Source organism: Bombus terrestris, chromosome 4 (assembly GCF_910591885.1).
Source record: "Bombus terrestris chromosome 4, iyBomTerr1.2, whole genome shotgun sequence".
Lineage (NCBI taxonomy): Eukaryota > Metazoa > Arthropoda > Insecta > Hymenoptera > Apidae > Bombus > Bombus terrestris.
Window position 1 is genome coordinate 13,402,941 of NC_063272.1, and position 14,496 is coordinate 13,417,436.

At 38.8% G+C, this 14,496-nt stretch overlaps 2 protein-coding genes and 1 long non-coding RNA gene across 3 annotated transcripts in view; 1 reads left to right on the top strand and 2 right to left on the bottom strand.

Moving 5' to 3' along the window:
- The window catches only part of LOC100649407 (UDP-glucosyltransferase 2), a 29,684-nt gene extending 27,438 nt beyond the window's left edge, over positions 1-2,246 (bottom strand). The window contains exon 1 of the mRNA XM_003394931.4: positions 1,432-2,246. The gene's annotated coding sequence lies outside the window, so the exon portion shown is untranslated. The remainder of the gene's footprint in view (positions 1-1,431) is intronic.
- On the top strand, positions 830-2,298 carry LOC125384964. Its single transcript, XR_007223841.1, has 2 exons — positions 830-1,262; positions 1,332-2,298. It is a non-coding gene; the product is annotated as an uncharacterized LOC125384964 (long non-coding RNA).
- Positions 2,299-10,167: 7,869 nt separating this feature from the next.
- On the bottom strand, positions 10,168-14,351 carry LOC100648971 (phosphatidylinositol-3-phosphatase SAC1). Its single transcript, XM_003394928.4, has 8 exons — positions 13,696-14,351; positions 13,453-13,544; positions 13,038-13,378; positions 12,844-12,955; positions 12,406-12,752; positions 11,949-12,326; positions 11,700-11,867; positions 10,168-11,624 (listed from the first exon to the last, which is right to left on the bottom strand). Exons 1-8 carry the CDS (start codon positions 13,731-13,733, stop codon positions 11,346-11,348), a joined length of 1,755 nt encoding a protein of 584 aa, XP_003394976.1. The 5' UTR covers positions 13,734-14,351; the 3' UTR covers positions 10,168-11,345.
- Positions 14,352-14,496: the final 145 nt, after the last annotated feature.

Below are 14,496 nucleotides of genomic sequence, written 5' to 3' on the forward strand. Positions count from 1 at the left end.
TGACGTTTACCATTATACGATTAACTACTATTACTTCCGAATAACGTTAACGTTTTTAATTTAAAAAAAGACAGTATTTTGGGACACTTAGTGACATTCAATATTTTATCTACTGATAGTAAGTCAAACGTAATTTTTTTACGTTTTTATTACAGTCAAAAGTTAAATAAATTTAATTCATTTTACATGTCCAAGCAATTGTAATCACACATCGCTGATATCATGATATATCATAATGATATCGTATAATGCTGATACGAAGATCAAACATGTGAAGGTGTACACATAAACAATATAGAATTTTCAATGTATTAATAACTTTAAAAAATCTAGAAGCTTTATTAAATAAATCCAAAGTTTTAAATGCACTGCTATTTAGTTACGGTTTGAGGAAACGTCGATACCAGTGTCATGAATATTATCTACTGTAGACATTAGCATTAAAAACATTTTATGTTGTAGTTAAAACATAATAGATATAATAATTTTATAATTGCAGTTGTTATTTGCATAGTTACAGCTATCCATATGACTTATTGGAAAAGCAATATTTTCGTTATCGATTTGTCACAGTCCAAATTCCAAATATAGAACTATGTACTTGTTATTGACAGAATTAAACTTATGGTTCATTTTACCGTCCCACATATAAAAAATCGAAAATCGATTAGATATCGATATGATAAGGAATGCAAAAGTGGACTGGGAAGTGATTACTTGTCACACTGTTCGTACGCGCCTGACATTTACGTAATAGATCAGGCTTATGACGCAATCTGTAACGACTAACGATGATTCGCTATTCCGGGCTTACCGCTGCAGTTGGAATTAGAAGCTTAAAAGAGTTCATGGTACCAAGTATCTCGATTGTGTATAGATAAATGACAGCGCGCATGTTCTCTAACGTTTCCCTATTACACGCTTGCTATTGCGATCTTCGTGTTAACGCGATAAGAATGTCGAAACTTGTAGAAAGTTTCGGAAGTTTACAGTGTTACGGAAAATCTCTGAGATCATTCGAATGATTTGAAAGAATTATCTCTCTTCAAAATAGCAGTGACATCCGTCGAAATGAAGATGATTTGCGGAAATAAAAATATAGTAGCAGCAGATACACTCGATTGAAAATATCTTATCAGTTAGCTTTAACTACTTCTATGATATATGTACATATCCGGAAAACTACTCAGAAGAAATACGAGCAAACGATTATCGCGTTCTGCGTATCATATGTGTCTTAATCGTAAAAATATTTTTCCAAGGTAAGCATAAATAAAAGTCCAAGATTATGATTCTATAACTGCGATGCTTCGAGTAATTTATATCTTTAGTGCATCGACTGTGACAGCTCTACGAGACGTGGGGGTCAAACTACAACGAACGCGTACGAAAGATCAATGTTTGCCAGTGAACTAACTATGTTCGACTTACCTCGACAATTGATCAATCTCTACTAGCACAGCCGACGTAACGCGCGCTGCTCATGAAGAGTATTTATAGAGATGGACATTGAACATTAACCAAAACGACATTGTAACGTTTGGTGCATCGGTTCACAATGCGAAACTCGACGCGCATTTTTAAAGGCGCCACGGTGGACTCTCTAAAAAAAGATGTTTATAATAAGATCCTGCATATACCTAATAGATGAATCACGACTCTCTGCTGTATTAAAAGCCTCCATTCGTTGTTAGGTATTTTCTCGTGGAATTTCAACCCGTTCGGTACGCCGCAATGGCTATCCGACTTCGTTTGTCCTTCGCTCGCGACGCGAATAAATTCGTTGGATCGCGGAACAACAGGTAGAGGCTCGTTAAAATGTACATCGTGGCTGATGGTTTTATTAAATTAGCGACGAACGGTTTCTTCGTCGATTCGATTTAAAAGCAGATGCAACAACACGCGCTGGCCGCAGTCGCGAGGCAAAGTAAAGCACGCGAAGGCAGAGACGACTCGATTCCCTTGATCCAACGGCACAGCGTTCTCTGTGTCACGTGCTTCTGTATTTTACTTTTTCCCGCTTTTTCGGCTTTCTCGCTCGACCGTATTACGTTGTAACGGCACTTTAGTTAATTACCTTGGAGCACCAATGGAACCAACCCTCCACTGTACGCCCACTCTTTATGCATATCCCTCTCTACTTCGTTTCTCCTTCGAGTGGTTTTCGATACTCTTCACTTTGTACTGTCCCCGATAATTCTACTCCGTGAAGCACGATTCCAGACAGGTAAATACGAAATACAAGAAAAGAAAAATATATGTATATAAATACAAAATACATATATGTATAAAAATATAGATTTTTCTTTGGCATTTTTCCCAAAGGTCTTACCTCTACCTCTTCGGGCCTTATCGTTCCGGTGACTCGCTTTCTTTAATTTTCCATTTGTCGTTCCACTTTCCGCTTTCTTTGTTCCATCCTAGTAGCAATCTAAAATAAACATCTTGGATGGTACACAGTTTGCCGATAATCGATCGAATGTTTGTATAACCATAGTAAACTCGCGACTTGGAAAAATCCATCGAAACGTTGCAACAATTCGAGAAAACAATTTAAATTGCCGGATATCTTTCGACCTCGCGAGCTGTTTCGTTTATTTTACATTAAGCTCCGTTCACACGAGCCACCGTTTAATAATGCCGAATGCTCAATGTAATTTCACGCCTCTGGCATAATTCTACGCTACGAGCGATTCCACGAAATCAACGAACTCGGTTTCAATTTCTAATTTTCTTCGGTTTCAAGAGGAAAATAACGTCGTGTCGGTGGAATATTTGCGATTATCTGGATCGTTGACAAGGAACGCGCGCTGCACGCCAACCGACTCCTACATATTCCACAGAGAACTCAAAATTCGCTGACGCCCGTGGTGACACAAAATCACACGCGAGACATATATCCAGAACCAGGCCAAAGACTCGCAAGCTCGACATAATATTCCCCGAATCTCAAAATTCGCGTATCGAAACGGCTTTTATCATCTCAATGATTTGGAAGAGCGATTCTATCGATTTCTCCTCTCCTACCGATAAACCACCACGAAATACAGACATTAAAGTAACGAGAAAATATTTTAGTTGCTCCGACTAAGAAAAGAGCAGGGACTAACGACAGCGAAACGACAGCCAGTTGCTCTGACTAAGAAAAGAGCTGGAACTAACGACAACGAAACGAATGTCCGATCCGCGAAACAGGGTTGTGTTCCGAACTACCTAACGTTGTATTTATGAAGTCCCAGCAGCGAAGAAGCCCGCGCCATAAATTCCCCATCGAAATCTCTTAATCCCAAGCATTGAGCACCCTCGTCGCAAACGGGGGCAGTCAATAACGAATCCAGCAAATCAAAATAAACGATACCGTGCCGCGAATATCCGTCGTGGAGCGTGCCTCGAAATTAATGCCTACCGCTCTGTCCTGTTACACGAGCCAAAACGCGATAAACCTCTCGATTCAGTTTGTTCCCGCGACGTAAAAATTTTCTAGAAACTTGTGATGGTCAGTGGCCTTCGTTGTGGTCGTCGGTACAAGAATAGAGAAAATTGCAACCTCTCAAATGGACCAACCATGCCAATGGTTTGCCAGAGGATGTAGGTAATTGGCTGAACCCCATCGTTCCTTCGTCCCATTCTTTATCCTTTCTTCCGTTCTTTCCTTCCTATTTTTTCTCCTTTTTTCACCCCGTTTGTCTCTTTCCCGACCTTTTTGTGGTCATTTTCTCATGAGGAGAAAACGTCGATGAGCACTGGAAGAAACGAAAAAGAATAGTCAGAAAGTCAGGTATTTTTTAGCTACGCACAGCGAATACAAACAAAGAGAATCCGAGCGTCGGTCGGTTTGCGTTGTTTAATTCATGAATTCGCCGGCGGCAACCCGGCTGCAGTCAGGTGGGGAAAATTATCTACAAATTACCGGCAAGAACGGTGCCAAAAGTGAGGCCACGAAACGTGCTAATCTACGAACGTTTCATCGGCTCGAAACAATCTCTTTCAAAAAGGTAGGGGATGAGAGAGAAAGAGAGCGAGAAAAAAGAAGTATTGCGTTAATCCGATGCGGAAATTTCCGAGATCTGCGTTCATAATACGCGCACGAATTGATCGGATATCCGTGATGCGAACGAACTAGCGAACCGACGCTCATATTGACTTTTAATTTAGAAGCGCGATCGCGTCGATACGATTCGGCAGATTTTATCGGGACTCGTTGCTAACTACTGTTTATCAAACACTAACGAAATCGTTCGCCTGAATACCTAACATAATTGGAGATCTCTCGGCTGGAATCGAAACACGCGTGAATTTTAACGAGAATGGCTTCCACGTGGGTTCATATTTCGCGTGCAACCTTCGCCGACGCGAGACAGAAAAAAATAATACACGCGAAACAAAGACCGTTTGTGTCTAAAGTAAAAAAAACTAACGCATCGCTGGATACGTTTCTACAGGTCGTTTCGAGTGAAAAATGTCGCGTCAATGCGTATCCAATTCGCGATAATGTAGGAACGGAGGATAGGCAAAGAATCGACTCGATATTGCGACTCACACGGACAGGTTCGGCGTTACATAAAGCTCGATGGCATCGGACTTTTTCCTTTGCAACTCTAACTTTTTCGTGCACTTCCCTTTGCTTTTCCTTTCTCATTCATTCCTGCGCATTTTCATTCCCTTTCCTCGATGCATTTCGACCTATCTTCTTACATTTCACATCTGCTTTCATCTTTCATCTCCTACTCGAGAGACTAGAACGATTACTGGAAGATTGAAGTATGAAATCATTAAAACAGTCGCTCACTAAGAATTCCGATATTACGTACGCGTTTCCCATCGAAACATGCGTTTCACATACCGATATTTAGCGTATTGTTTTCTCTGATATATCCTGTAGGGGCACCTGTAGCCTGAATCGAGCTAACGTAGAGAAATTAATAACCCTCTGTGTATTCCGTCGAGAAAAGGGTGCCGGAATATTTTCGCGAACTGCAAATGGCGCTCGGTGGCTTCTTTTTCAACGCGGTGCTTCCCTCCGTGGCGTTCCTTCTGTCCTTTTCTCACTCGTCCGCCTGCTGCTCCCTCATAAAAGTTAATAAGCCGGCTGGCTGAGTTCGTCGATCCCGTGGAAATTGCGGGAGACCAAACACGCCTTCCTCGCGACATTTTATACCCCTATTCTATTCGTCGTTACGACCAACCTTCTCCCCCTGTTGCACTGTTTTTCACCCCCTTTCCTTGCCGCTTCTCTCCTCTTTCGCGAGTGTTTCTTCTGCTGGCCTTCGCTGTGTGCACGCACATCTACACGCTGACACACGATCGACCCTTCCTCCTCCCCTGGAAAGGGTGACACGCGTAAAAGTAGACAAGCTCGAGTTGCAAAATCCACTCTAGCGGCGAGAACGAGCGGCTAAGCTACTTCCCGTTAATGACACTCGAACAGAACGAAATGTCTGCGGTAAAATCTCGTGAAAGTGGAGATCCTCTGTTTTTAAAAGCAGTCTATCGACGAGCCAAGGTTCATCAACATTGTGCAACACGAGGCTAATGTTCTCTTAATTGTTTCTTCCGTTGCAACTGCAACTGTCTTAATTTACTCGAGTTAAGTGGTTAACAGTTGTGCTTATATAATTATATTTAGAGCGCGTGTATACGGCGTAGTTAACGCAATGTTTATGTTCGAGATACTTGGAACTTGTTAGTTGACAGAAACATTAAAATTCGCCTCATAGTTCGTTACAACTTAGCTTACTTGCTACTTGGCTGGATATTTTTTAAGAAACATGAAATATCATTCTGACAATGGCCGTCACTGCGTCAATAGGCTCAATTAGATGTTTTAATTCGTAACTTTGCGATACAAAGGAGACTGTTCCAATTTTAACAGATAATAAAACTTTATTACTCTTTGAGAGACTCTCGGTCTGTTACGGTCAGGGCTGGAAATTTCTTCGTACAACTATTCCACGCGATTAGTGGTACGTGACGAAATGAGCTTAACGCGCACCATCCTTTGATTCTCCCTTTCTCGTTTCTTTGATTCCATTCGGCAACGGTAACTACCACCCATTCAAAAATTTAATCCACGGATCGCGCTTTGATCATACGACGGAATCGATGAGCATCGCCAACATCGAATCACGTCGCCCCGCGCCACCCTGGCTCGCTTTAATCATTTAAAGGAGCTTGATTCGCTCCTTCCGCTAATTCGACTAACCCTCGCGGCCGCCAGCTGCCCGTTTCCTGCTACCATCGAATTGATCGTTTCAATTTACCAAATACAAATGTGACAGGCTTTTAATTTATTATTTAAATCATTCTCCGTTGAACATCGCGACACGGTAACTGCAAAAGTCATTACGGAATGAAATGCAAGTTTGCGCCGCTTATACCGCTTGTTTCTCTGTTTATACCATTTTCCCGACAAAATATCCGACGATATCACGTGGGGTTATTAAAAGCTCGGCGACGGTAGATCGCAATTTCAATAATACCGCTTTAAGCTCGTCGCGAACATGCCTCGAAGAAGCGTCGCTTCTGGCACAGAACGGTCGCCAACCAATTTATTATTCCGGAGGTATACAACGCACGCCCAGCTAGCCAGATGTGGCCCATCGACGCAAATTACGCGAGCCGCGACGATATTTCTCCAAAAATTGCAACGACCACGTCGTCGTTCCACGCTCCATCTTTCGCCACCCTCAACTGCGGCGGTATCGCGCGTTTTATTAGACATTACAATAACGTATGCATGAAAATTTCAGTAAGACGCATTTCCGCAAAAATTGCGCGCAACGTTGGAACGTCCTGCTTGGATGCACGATAACAAGCGAAAGGGGAGGGAGTAGTTTTTATTAAAAACGCGCGACACGAGGAAAGGATAGGATCAACGCGATATAGCTTTATTATCGCGGCTTTTAATATCTCTCGAGAACGAGACGCGTTTAATCCGCCTGATGCTACCAGGTCGCGTAGAACGCGATCGTTGACCAGCCTTGATCTCGTTGATCTAAGTGCAATTGTGCAAAGCCGTCGAAAATCGGACTAACGCGTTAATGGAAACCGACTAATATTTTCTCGTGGTTCAAACGTAATCACGTAGACCAATTACATTATTGGTAACTCTGAAGATAATATTTGAATGTATATTTATGTCGTTGTCTTAATTACTGGAGCCCGTGGCTTTCTATTTAAACATTTTTGTAAAATTACCCGCGAATATGTTGAAATAGGCATCGATCGAATTATCAATTTACTCACAATTTTACTCCTACTACTCTTGTAATTGAAAATCTTCCATCTTATTGGGAAAATGGACGGAAAATCAAAGAGGAAATCTTGTAACGATCGCTTGTAATGAAATCGCGTGGTATCTGCGGATTTGGCAGACGAGAGGAAAGAAATTTAAATAGGAAGTAGAGAGGAATCGTAACGACACCCAGACGGAATCTGTTCCCGTTCAATTATTTTAATGTATACGGCTGGTCGCGAACCAAGAAAGCGCTTCTTTTTTCTCCACAACCAGGCCCAACGTTTGATCTTTGGTTCTCGGTAAACGTTCGAGAGTTATGCGCTCAGGAGAGAGAAGGGAAAAAACGAAAGGCAAGATCGCTGTTGGAGAAGGAAAGATGCAAAAGGAGGAAGAGAAAATCGTCACGAAGATCGAGCGAGAGAGAAAAAGAGGAGGCTAGAAACACAGGAAAATAGAGAGGGTTGCCGAGAGGCCGAAGAGACGTATGACTCCCAGGGGAAATTTAGGTGCGACCTCCATGTATCACGGAAGCTACCGTAAGTAGCTACGTAACCGACGTACGTACACAGCATACCCTCGCGATCCTACATGTACGCGGGTTGTACACGCGCGGGCAGAGACCACGGTTGCACGCGGCAGCCACTCTAGGTGTGCTACCAGCGATTTGCCCAATCGGGAAATCGCCGCGTAAACTGTAAACGACGCACAAAACGTTCGAGCCAGCAAATTGCTCGGCACAAAAGCGAGATTTACAGAAACCACCAAGCTACCTGGATGACAGAGAGATCGCTACACGGGGTCTAGTCTCCCCAAGGATCGTACAATGTCCTTGTATCGCGTGTTTGCCGAAGGTGGAAATTGCTCGTGTCTCTCGTATTTGCTTAATGTTATGGTTTAACATGGTGTCAGAGTATCATTGAATATTTAATGCTCGGAAGAAAGGATTTCTAAAGGAGAAAATGAGCTAGTGCTGGCTACCACGTAAAAGAAATGGAAATGGAATTGGACGATTACGCCAACAAAAACGATGACTCGCCTGGAAAGTGCATTTCTCGAAAAAATTTCCATCGGTGTAAAAGAATAGATCACGTGGCGTTGAAAAGCTCTCTTGGCGCGCTATAAAAATCCGCTATCAGATCGCTTTCCACTCGAGGGGCGTGAAGCACGTATAATGGCGGGTAGCCGCGTTTTCCACGGATGCAAACCGGTGAACGGTCTACAGCCACGCGTGCGAGTAGGTGTAAAACCGAGCAATGACTACACCCCTACACCTCCGCTGTTACTAGGAAATTCTCTCCATCTCTCTCTCCGCTTTTCATCTCTGCCATGAAACACGAATACCTTCGGCGATTTCGTTAATTTTAAACGCGCAACCAGATTTTCGGTATTCCACTCGATTTTAGATAAAATTGACCAAAGAGACGAATTTCTCCTTTTCACCCGATAAATTATTCGTGAATTTCGTTTTATCTCGACACCCACTCGAACGCCTGAGATGACCCTACAAAAAAAAGTGGATATAAAATACTGTTTGCAATTTACACCGCGTGTGTGACAGCAATGAATAATACTCGACCTCCAATGACGATAATCGGTTTTATCAGATACAAAAAGAGAAAATTGGAACATCAAACGAACAGTGAACACAAAGTGAACCTCATCCCCATCGTCGGGGATAGTCTTCTTTCTTCGTCGGGCATCGAACACGAAGATTTCGTGGCTGCGAGAGAAGAGGAGAAATGGTAATAAAATCGATGCCCTGGATCTGTCGTCGGTTTGTAATTGAATCAAATTAATCACCCTCGTCGACCTCGAGTCCACACTCTTCTCATCGTTGTAGGAGCGCGCCGCTTACCATCTCCAATTAATAGCAGAAAGCTGCACGTTTCGTTGGAACTTTATAAAACGAATCCAATTACGAGCGACCGTTTGTCAAAGGCTCAAAGCCACGGAAAGTTTCACCTCGGTTCGGAAATGACGTCGCCCGCCTGTTTTTCTTCCCTCCGTCTCTGTCAATAGGAATAAACGAGAAGCCGACGGACGCGCGGCCGACCCGCCATTAGCTTTAAAAGATACTCAGAAAATCGTATAATCAAGTGTACCGTCTGTTTACCACGTCTGGCTACAGTCGATCGTGTATTTCATAAATATTCGGCTTGTATTGATGGAAGTTGCAAAATAAATTCATAGGATTCGTGTTAATCGGAGAAAGTCTGTTGGTGGCAAGTGTCCCCTTCCCTTGATTAAATACAAGAAAATAAATAAACGTGCTGTCAAGGATCGTCCTACATTTCGATACGATGAACTCCTAGAGCCTCTCACCGATTCCCTAAACTAACACGTATCACGAATCTGACCGCGAGCAATAGGGCAGCAATTCTACCTATTTAGGTAACCATCTCGACTGCTAAATTAATTATGCTTTCTGAAAGTACATGTTATTCTATATATCGTCAATTTATACGGATGAAGAAGTACAGGAAAGTTAACAGTCCTTGATGATCCTTTAAAAGGTTCCTGGCTTTCAGAATGCACTCTTATGATACCGTAAGTAGAAAAGTGCCGTCTATACACAGACAATGCGGTATTAGAAGTTGTATAAGATACTGTTTGTTTTTCAAAATAAGCATTGATTTAATTTTTAAAATTACGAACTTTCTCATAATGAAAATTTAACAAGAAACTTGTGACGTTATAAATGTAATAAAAATAAAGAACTGAAAATATCTGTTTAATCTATTTTCCCTATGCTCTTTACTAAGCAAACTGAATGGATTTCATACAATGGTTAGAGTTTACTCGTGCTTCGTGTAGGGAAACATGTAGATTGAACACCAAAGCAAATACGAGACGCCTCTACCTCAAGGTAAATAACAATTCCCTAATTGCTGCTGAATTTATATAATAGATAGACTGAGAAACGTTGGATGTTTAATTAATAAATCAACATTTGTATTCCAAAATCATTTATCATTAAAATAATAAATGGAATTACAATGAAAATCGATGCAACTATTCTTATCTATCCCCATTACAGCGATAAGAATACGTCACACGTACTTTCAAGAGAAAAACTAATTTATTAACGCATAACAGATCAAAGATATTAACTGGATAGATACCTTACTATGAAAATTAGTTTCTAAATATTAAAAAATATTCTTTTACCAGAATATCCCCCAATCTTTTATCATAATTAGAATGACTATATGAAATTGTAACTGATAATTATTACAGTCCTATGATACATTACAATCTTATAAACATTACATACTTTGGTTCGATATTGCCTACTAAATTGTCAGAATACATAACACTGTATGTCTTAGAATGCAATCCGTTCTTTTAACTAGGGATTGTGGTGTAATGTGCATTTACACATTATGAACAATCATTAAAATTGTATTACTTGTTAAAACCTGTTTTTTTCATTAAAAGATGTATTAATTTATTACTAACTTCGTTCCGATTTTGCTTACATTGCAAATGCATATATATTACATGCCGTCAGGCACCTGCAATAAACAGAATTTCAAATAGTGTATATTGCAGGTAATCTATGGACGGTAGATATTAAATGCTATATGCGAATTGATTTTATATACGAGAAAATGTTGCTCAAAAAACTCTTTACAATACTTTACTACATTTTTTAAAACGTGCCAAACTAAATGAAGAAGGAATGAGTAGTATTCCTTACACCTTATTCTACTTGAAAATGCGAGAGCATTAACAATATCTCAATTAGAAATATCAACTACACTCTTAATTTATATATATATATATATATATATATATATATATATATATATATATATATATATATGTACATCAATAAGAACACATTTGCCCCAATTCACTACATTTACCTCATTTGTAATATTAGAACTACGATTTCTGGAACATAAAAATGCGAGAATACATGCGTAAAGTTAGATTTTACAAATCTAAATATTGGATTGGCCTGTAGCTTTTTCAAACGAACGTTAATACTTTATGATGCGAAAATTTAATAAAAACTTAGATGGTGAAAAATAACGAGAAATTTGTAACGCTTCTCAGCTTAGAAATATTATATAATATATGCTACCTGAACCTAAAAAATTTTTTAAAGTAGCTTAGGTTTATCCACGTATTGTTTGCCGTGATGGATAATAGTTGCAAATGTACCAGCTACCATAGCACCCCAAAATAGCATATACAACAAAATTTCAGTAGTATATCTCGAAGGCAAAATTACGTGAGCAACCAACATGGATGATGCAACAAGGAGTACCAAAGGGAACGTAGCATAACGCCAATTCCTTTCCGATTCCAAAGGACATTGAAGTAACGTACATTCACCATCTTGTACAATGTAGCGACCCAAGAATAAGTCCAATGAGTCCTGTTAAATGAATATATTGTAACTTATCATATACAAACAATAACGAGAAATCTTTGAGAAAAAAGAGTTACATACTTGTCTATAACCGTCGGTGAAATTATTTTTATAGTATCTTGTTAAAGAATTCAAACCATCTCTGATTGCGCCCAATTTAGTTCGTTTTCCAGTTCGAGTAAAATCTGTCTTCAATGCACCAGTACCTGAGTATTGAACACTTATAACGTCTGCATTGTCAGTCCAAATCTAAAACCAATGTGTTAAAGTTTTATGTGAAATAAGAAATTTGAAATAGAAAAAAGAGCACAATTAAAGTTATACTCCTACCCGTTTGAATTGTTCTTCGACGCTAGGATGATCTTCAATCTTTCTAAGGACCTGCAACCTTGGTAACACATCATTAAGAACTTTCTTTGCAATCATACTTTGAACAACGTTAGTTCTATCAAGACAATCGATGCAATTGGTACGGAAAACGCCGTCTTGCGCCGATAACAGTGTTCCATCTTCCAACAATAAAAAGTAACCCATCTGTTCTAATTCGGGAGCTAATCGATCGAGTAATACATTTAACCGGTCCCATCTCAATCTTCTACATTCAGCATGAAAATCAAAACTTTCGTACCGAACGTTCTGATTATTAATTCGTTGTACTACATTGCCGTACGCTTTTTCAAGTACAGCTTCTGGACCACGTTGATCAATCTGTATTAAAATTACGATACTGGAATTAGAGTAGCCGTGATAAAAATTTAATTTCCTCCAATTCTGTTTATCAACTTACTAAATTTATCAATATTTGCTTCCCATAATGAAATATTTGAGTTTCAAAATGCCGTGCACAGGCAGTTTGATGATCCTCGTGAGTACTCAATTGAGGTTTAGGTTTATATTTCAAATTTGGTGCCTGATACCAGAATAAAGGAATAGACCCTCGCGTTTGTACAAAAGACATGCGATGTCCATTAAATTCAACTAGTTGCTCTGTTTCTACGTAATTAGAAACATTACCAGTAGTGTCTATGCCACGTGAAAACAACCTTGTTCCTGCACGATGCACACTTCGTCTAGATACTATGCCCAAATTAAATGATGTACTACCAGTTACAGTAATAGTATTTAATGATACAACTAAAGAATACAACATTAAGGAAGATATATATGTGTGTATGTATATATCTATATAGTGTATTCTTTTCTTTTCTTTTGCTTGCAAGGATACATCCATGAATAATAGGCAGACAAAATTTATATTGCTCAGGCCTTGATGTTAAGTCTTGCAGGAGATAAGCATTCCATACAAATCTAATGTCTGCCCTGTCATGAAGTGGCATCTGTTTGATAGGAAAAGACATAATCCATCATCAAACAGCAACAACAATATAGAGTGATAAAAGTGATAAAAATAATGATAACCTGTAAAAATTCAGGAGGGGTGTTTTGAAGTCTTTGCATTGTATGACTGAGATCGTATGTGTAACTAAAATAAAAATAAGGTGTATTTAATACAGATTTAATCATTTCTACATATGTTGAATTGTTTTGGACTTGTTTTTCACTAAGATGTAATGAAGATTTAGTATAGGGTATAACATCTGTCGAAACTAGTTTAAAAATCTGATGACCAGCTATTGTTCCAACTTCTGCAGCATCTGTTATCACTATAAGATATCGACACGCTAATAGTCTTATAGTTCCTACTATACCCCATATCTTTCTACGACTTGCAGTTGATGGAATTTGACTAGCTGTACCAGCTGAAATATGAATGAAGTGCTTAGGAAATTTATCTTACAATAATATCAAATGCAATCTACATGTCATTAATTACCTTGCATATAAATTTGCTGACTCACTCTATCAACTACAAGCAACACTTTAGTTCCAATAGGTTCTACATAAAACTTTTCGGGCGTTACGTATCTGAAAAAACAATCGATTATCAATATAGTTAAGGAGTCACCACACGATCCTTGACTCTGACTAACTATTAACTATTAATTATTATTAACTATTAACTATTAACTATTAATCACTTAATTTCACTAAAACAGCATGTAAGAATGATACTCACAAATATAATTTGTCATATACATCTGTGTGTAACTTCATATTGTTACCAAGTATTTTCTACAATGCGTATTACGAGAATACAAATTAACAAAAAAATTAAATACAACACAAGAGAAAAAATAATCTATAATGACAATAAAAATTATGATCTGTACATATACGCAAAGTAGATTATGATGTAAACTTAGCTAGACATTAATTATCAAATTGTTGTCAACTTAATCTTTGAATTAGCATGTTCGAAATTAGGAAAAATCGGAGTAACCTCCGCACTTATCTAATCTCTCTTATTCTTCACGACACGATCCACTATACACTATACTTGACTATACAGTGCTACTATTCCATGAGCGTAGCAGATGTTGAAATTTTAAGTTGTCATAGCAGCCAACATTTTCTTGTTCATGTCATCGATAACATCACCTCAATGAATAAATATATATTTAACATTCTGCTTCGGTAAAAATATCTTGGTCAAATAAAGTAGTAACTCTTAATATATATGTGCATATCAATGTATGTAGATTTGCAATTAATCAAAACTAAATTTTTAAATGAAAGATATAAAAATTCAAGTATAAAATTCCAATATCATGTTGAAATTATATACCATGGTATCTGTGTATACCCAGTATTTAGATGGGGAACTCACGCCACTAACTTAAATAGATTATTGACTCTGTAATACTGTTAAATAGATGGCAGCAACGTATATTAAATTCCGATTGGATACTGTGCTGAAATAAATTTTTGAACTTCTACGTGATACCTGTAAATATTATGCAACAAAATTTTACATATG

Excerpts from the sequence above, each read along its gene's own strand:
- LOC100648971 (XM_003394928.4), bottom strand. The coding sequence starts at position 13,733 with ATGAAGTTACACACAGATGTATATGACAAATTATATTT. Across the intron at positions 12,956-13,037 it reads CCCCTCCTGAATTTTTACAG|ATGCCACTTCATGACAGGGC; the intron begins GTTATCATTATT and ends CCTATCAAACAG. Across the intron at positions 11,625-11,699 it reads TCACCGACGGTTATAGACAA|GACTCATTGGACTTATTCTT; the intron begins GTATGTAACTCT and ends TTCATTTAACAG.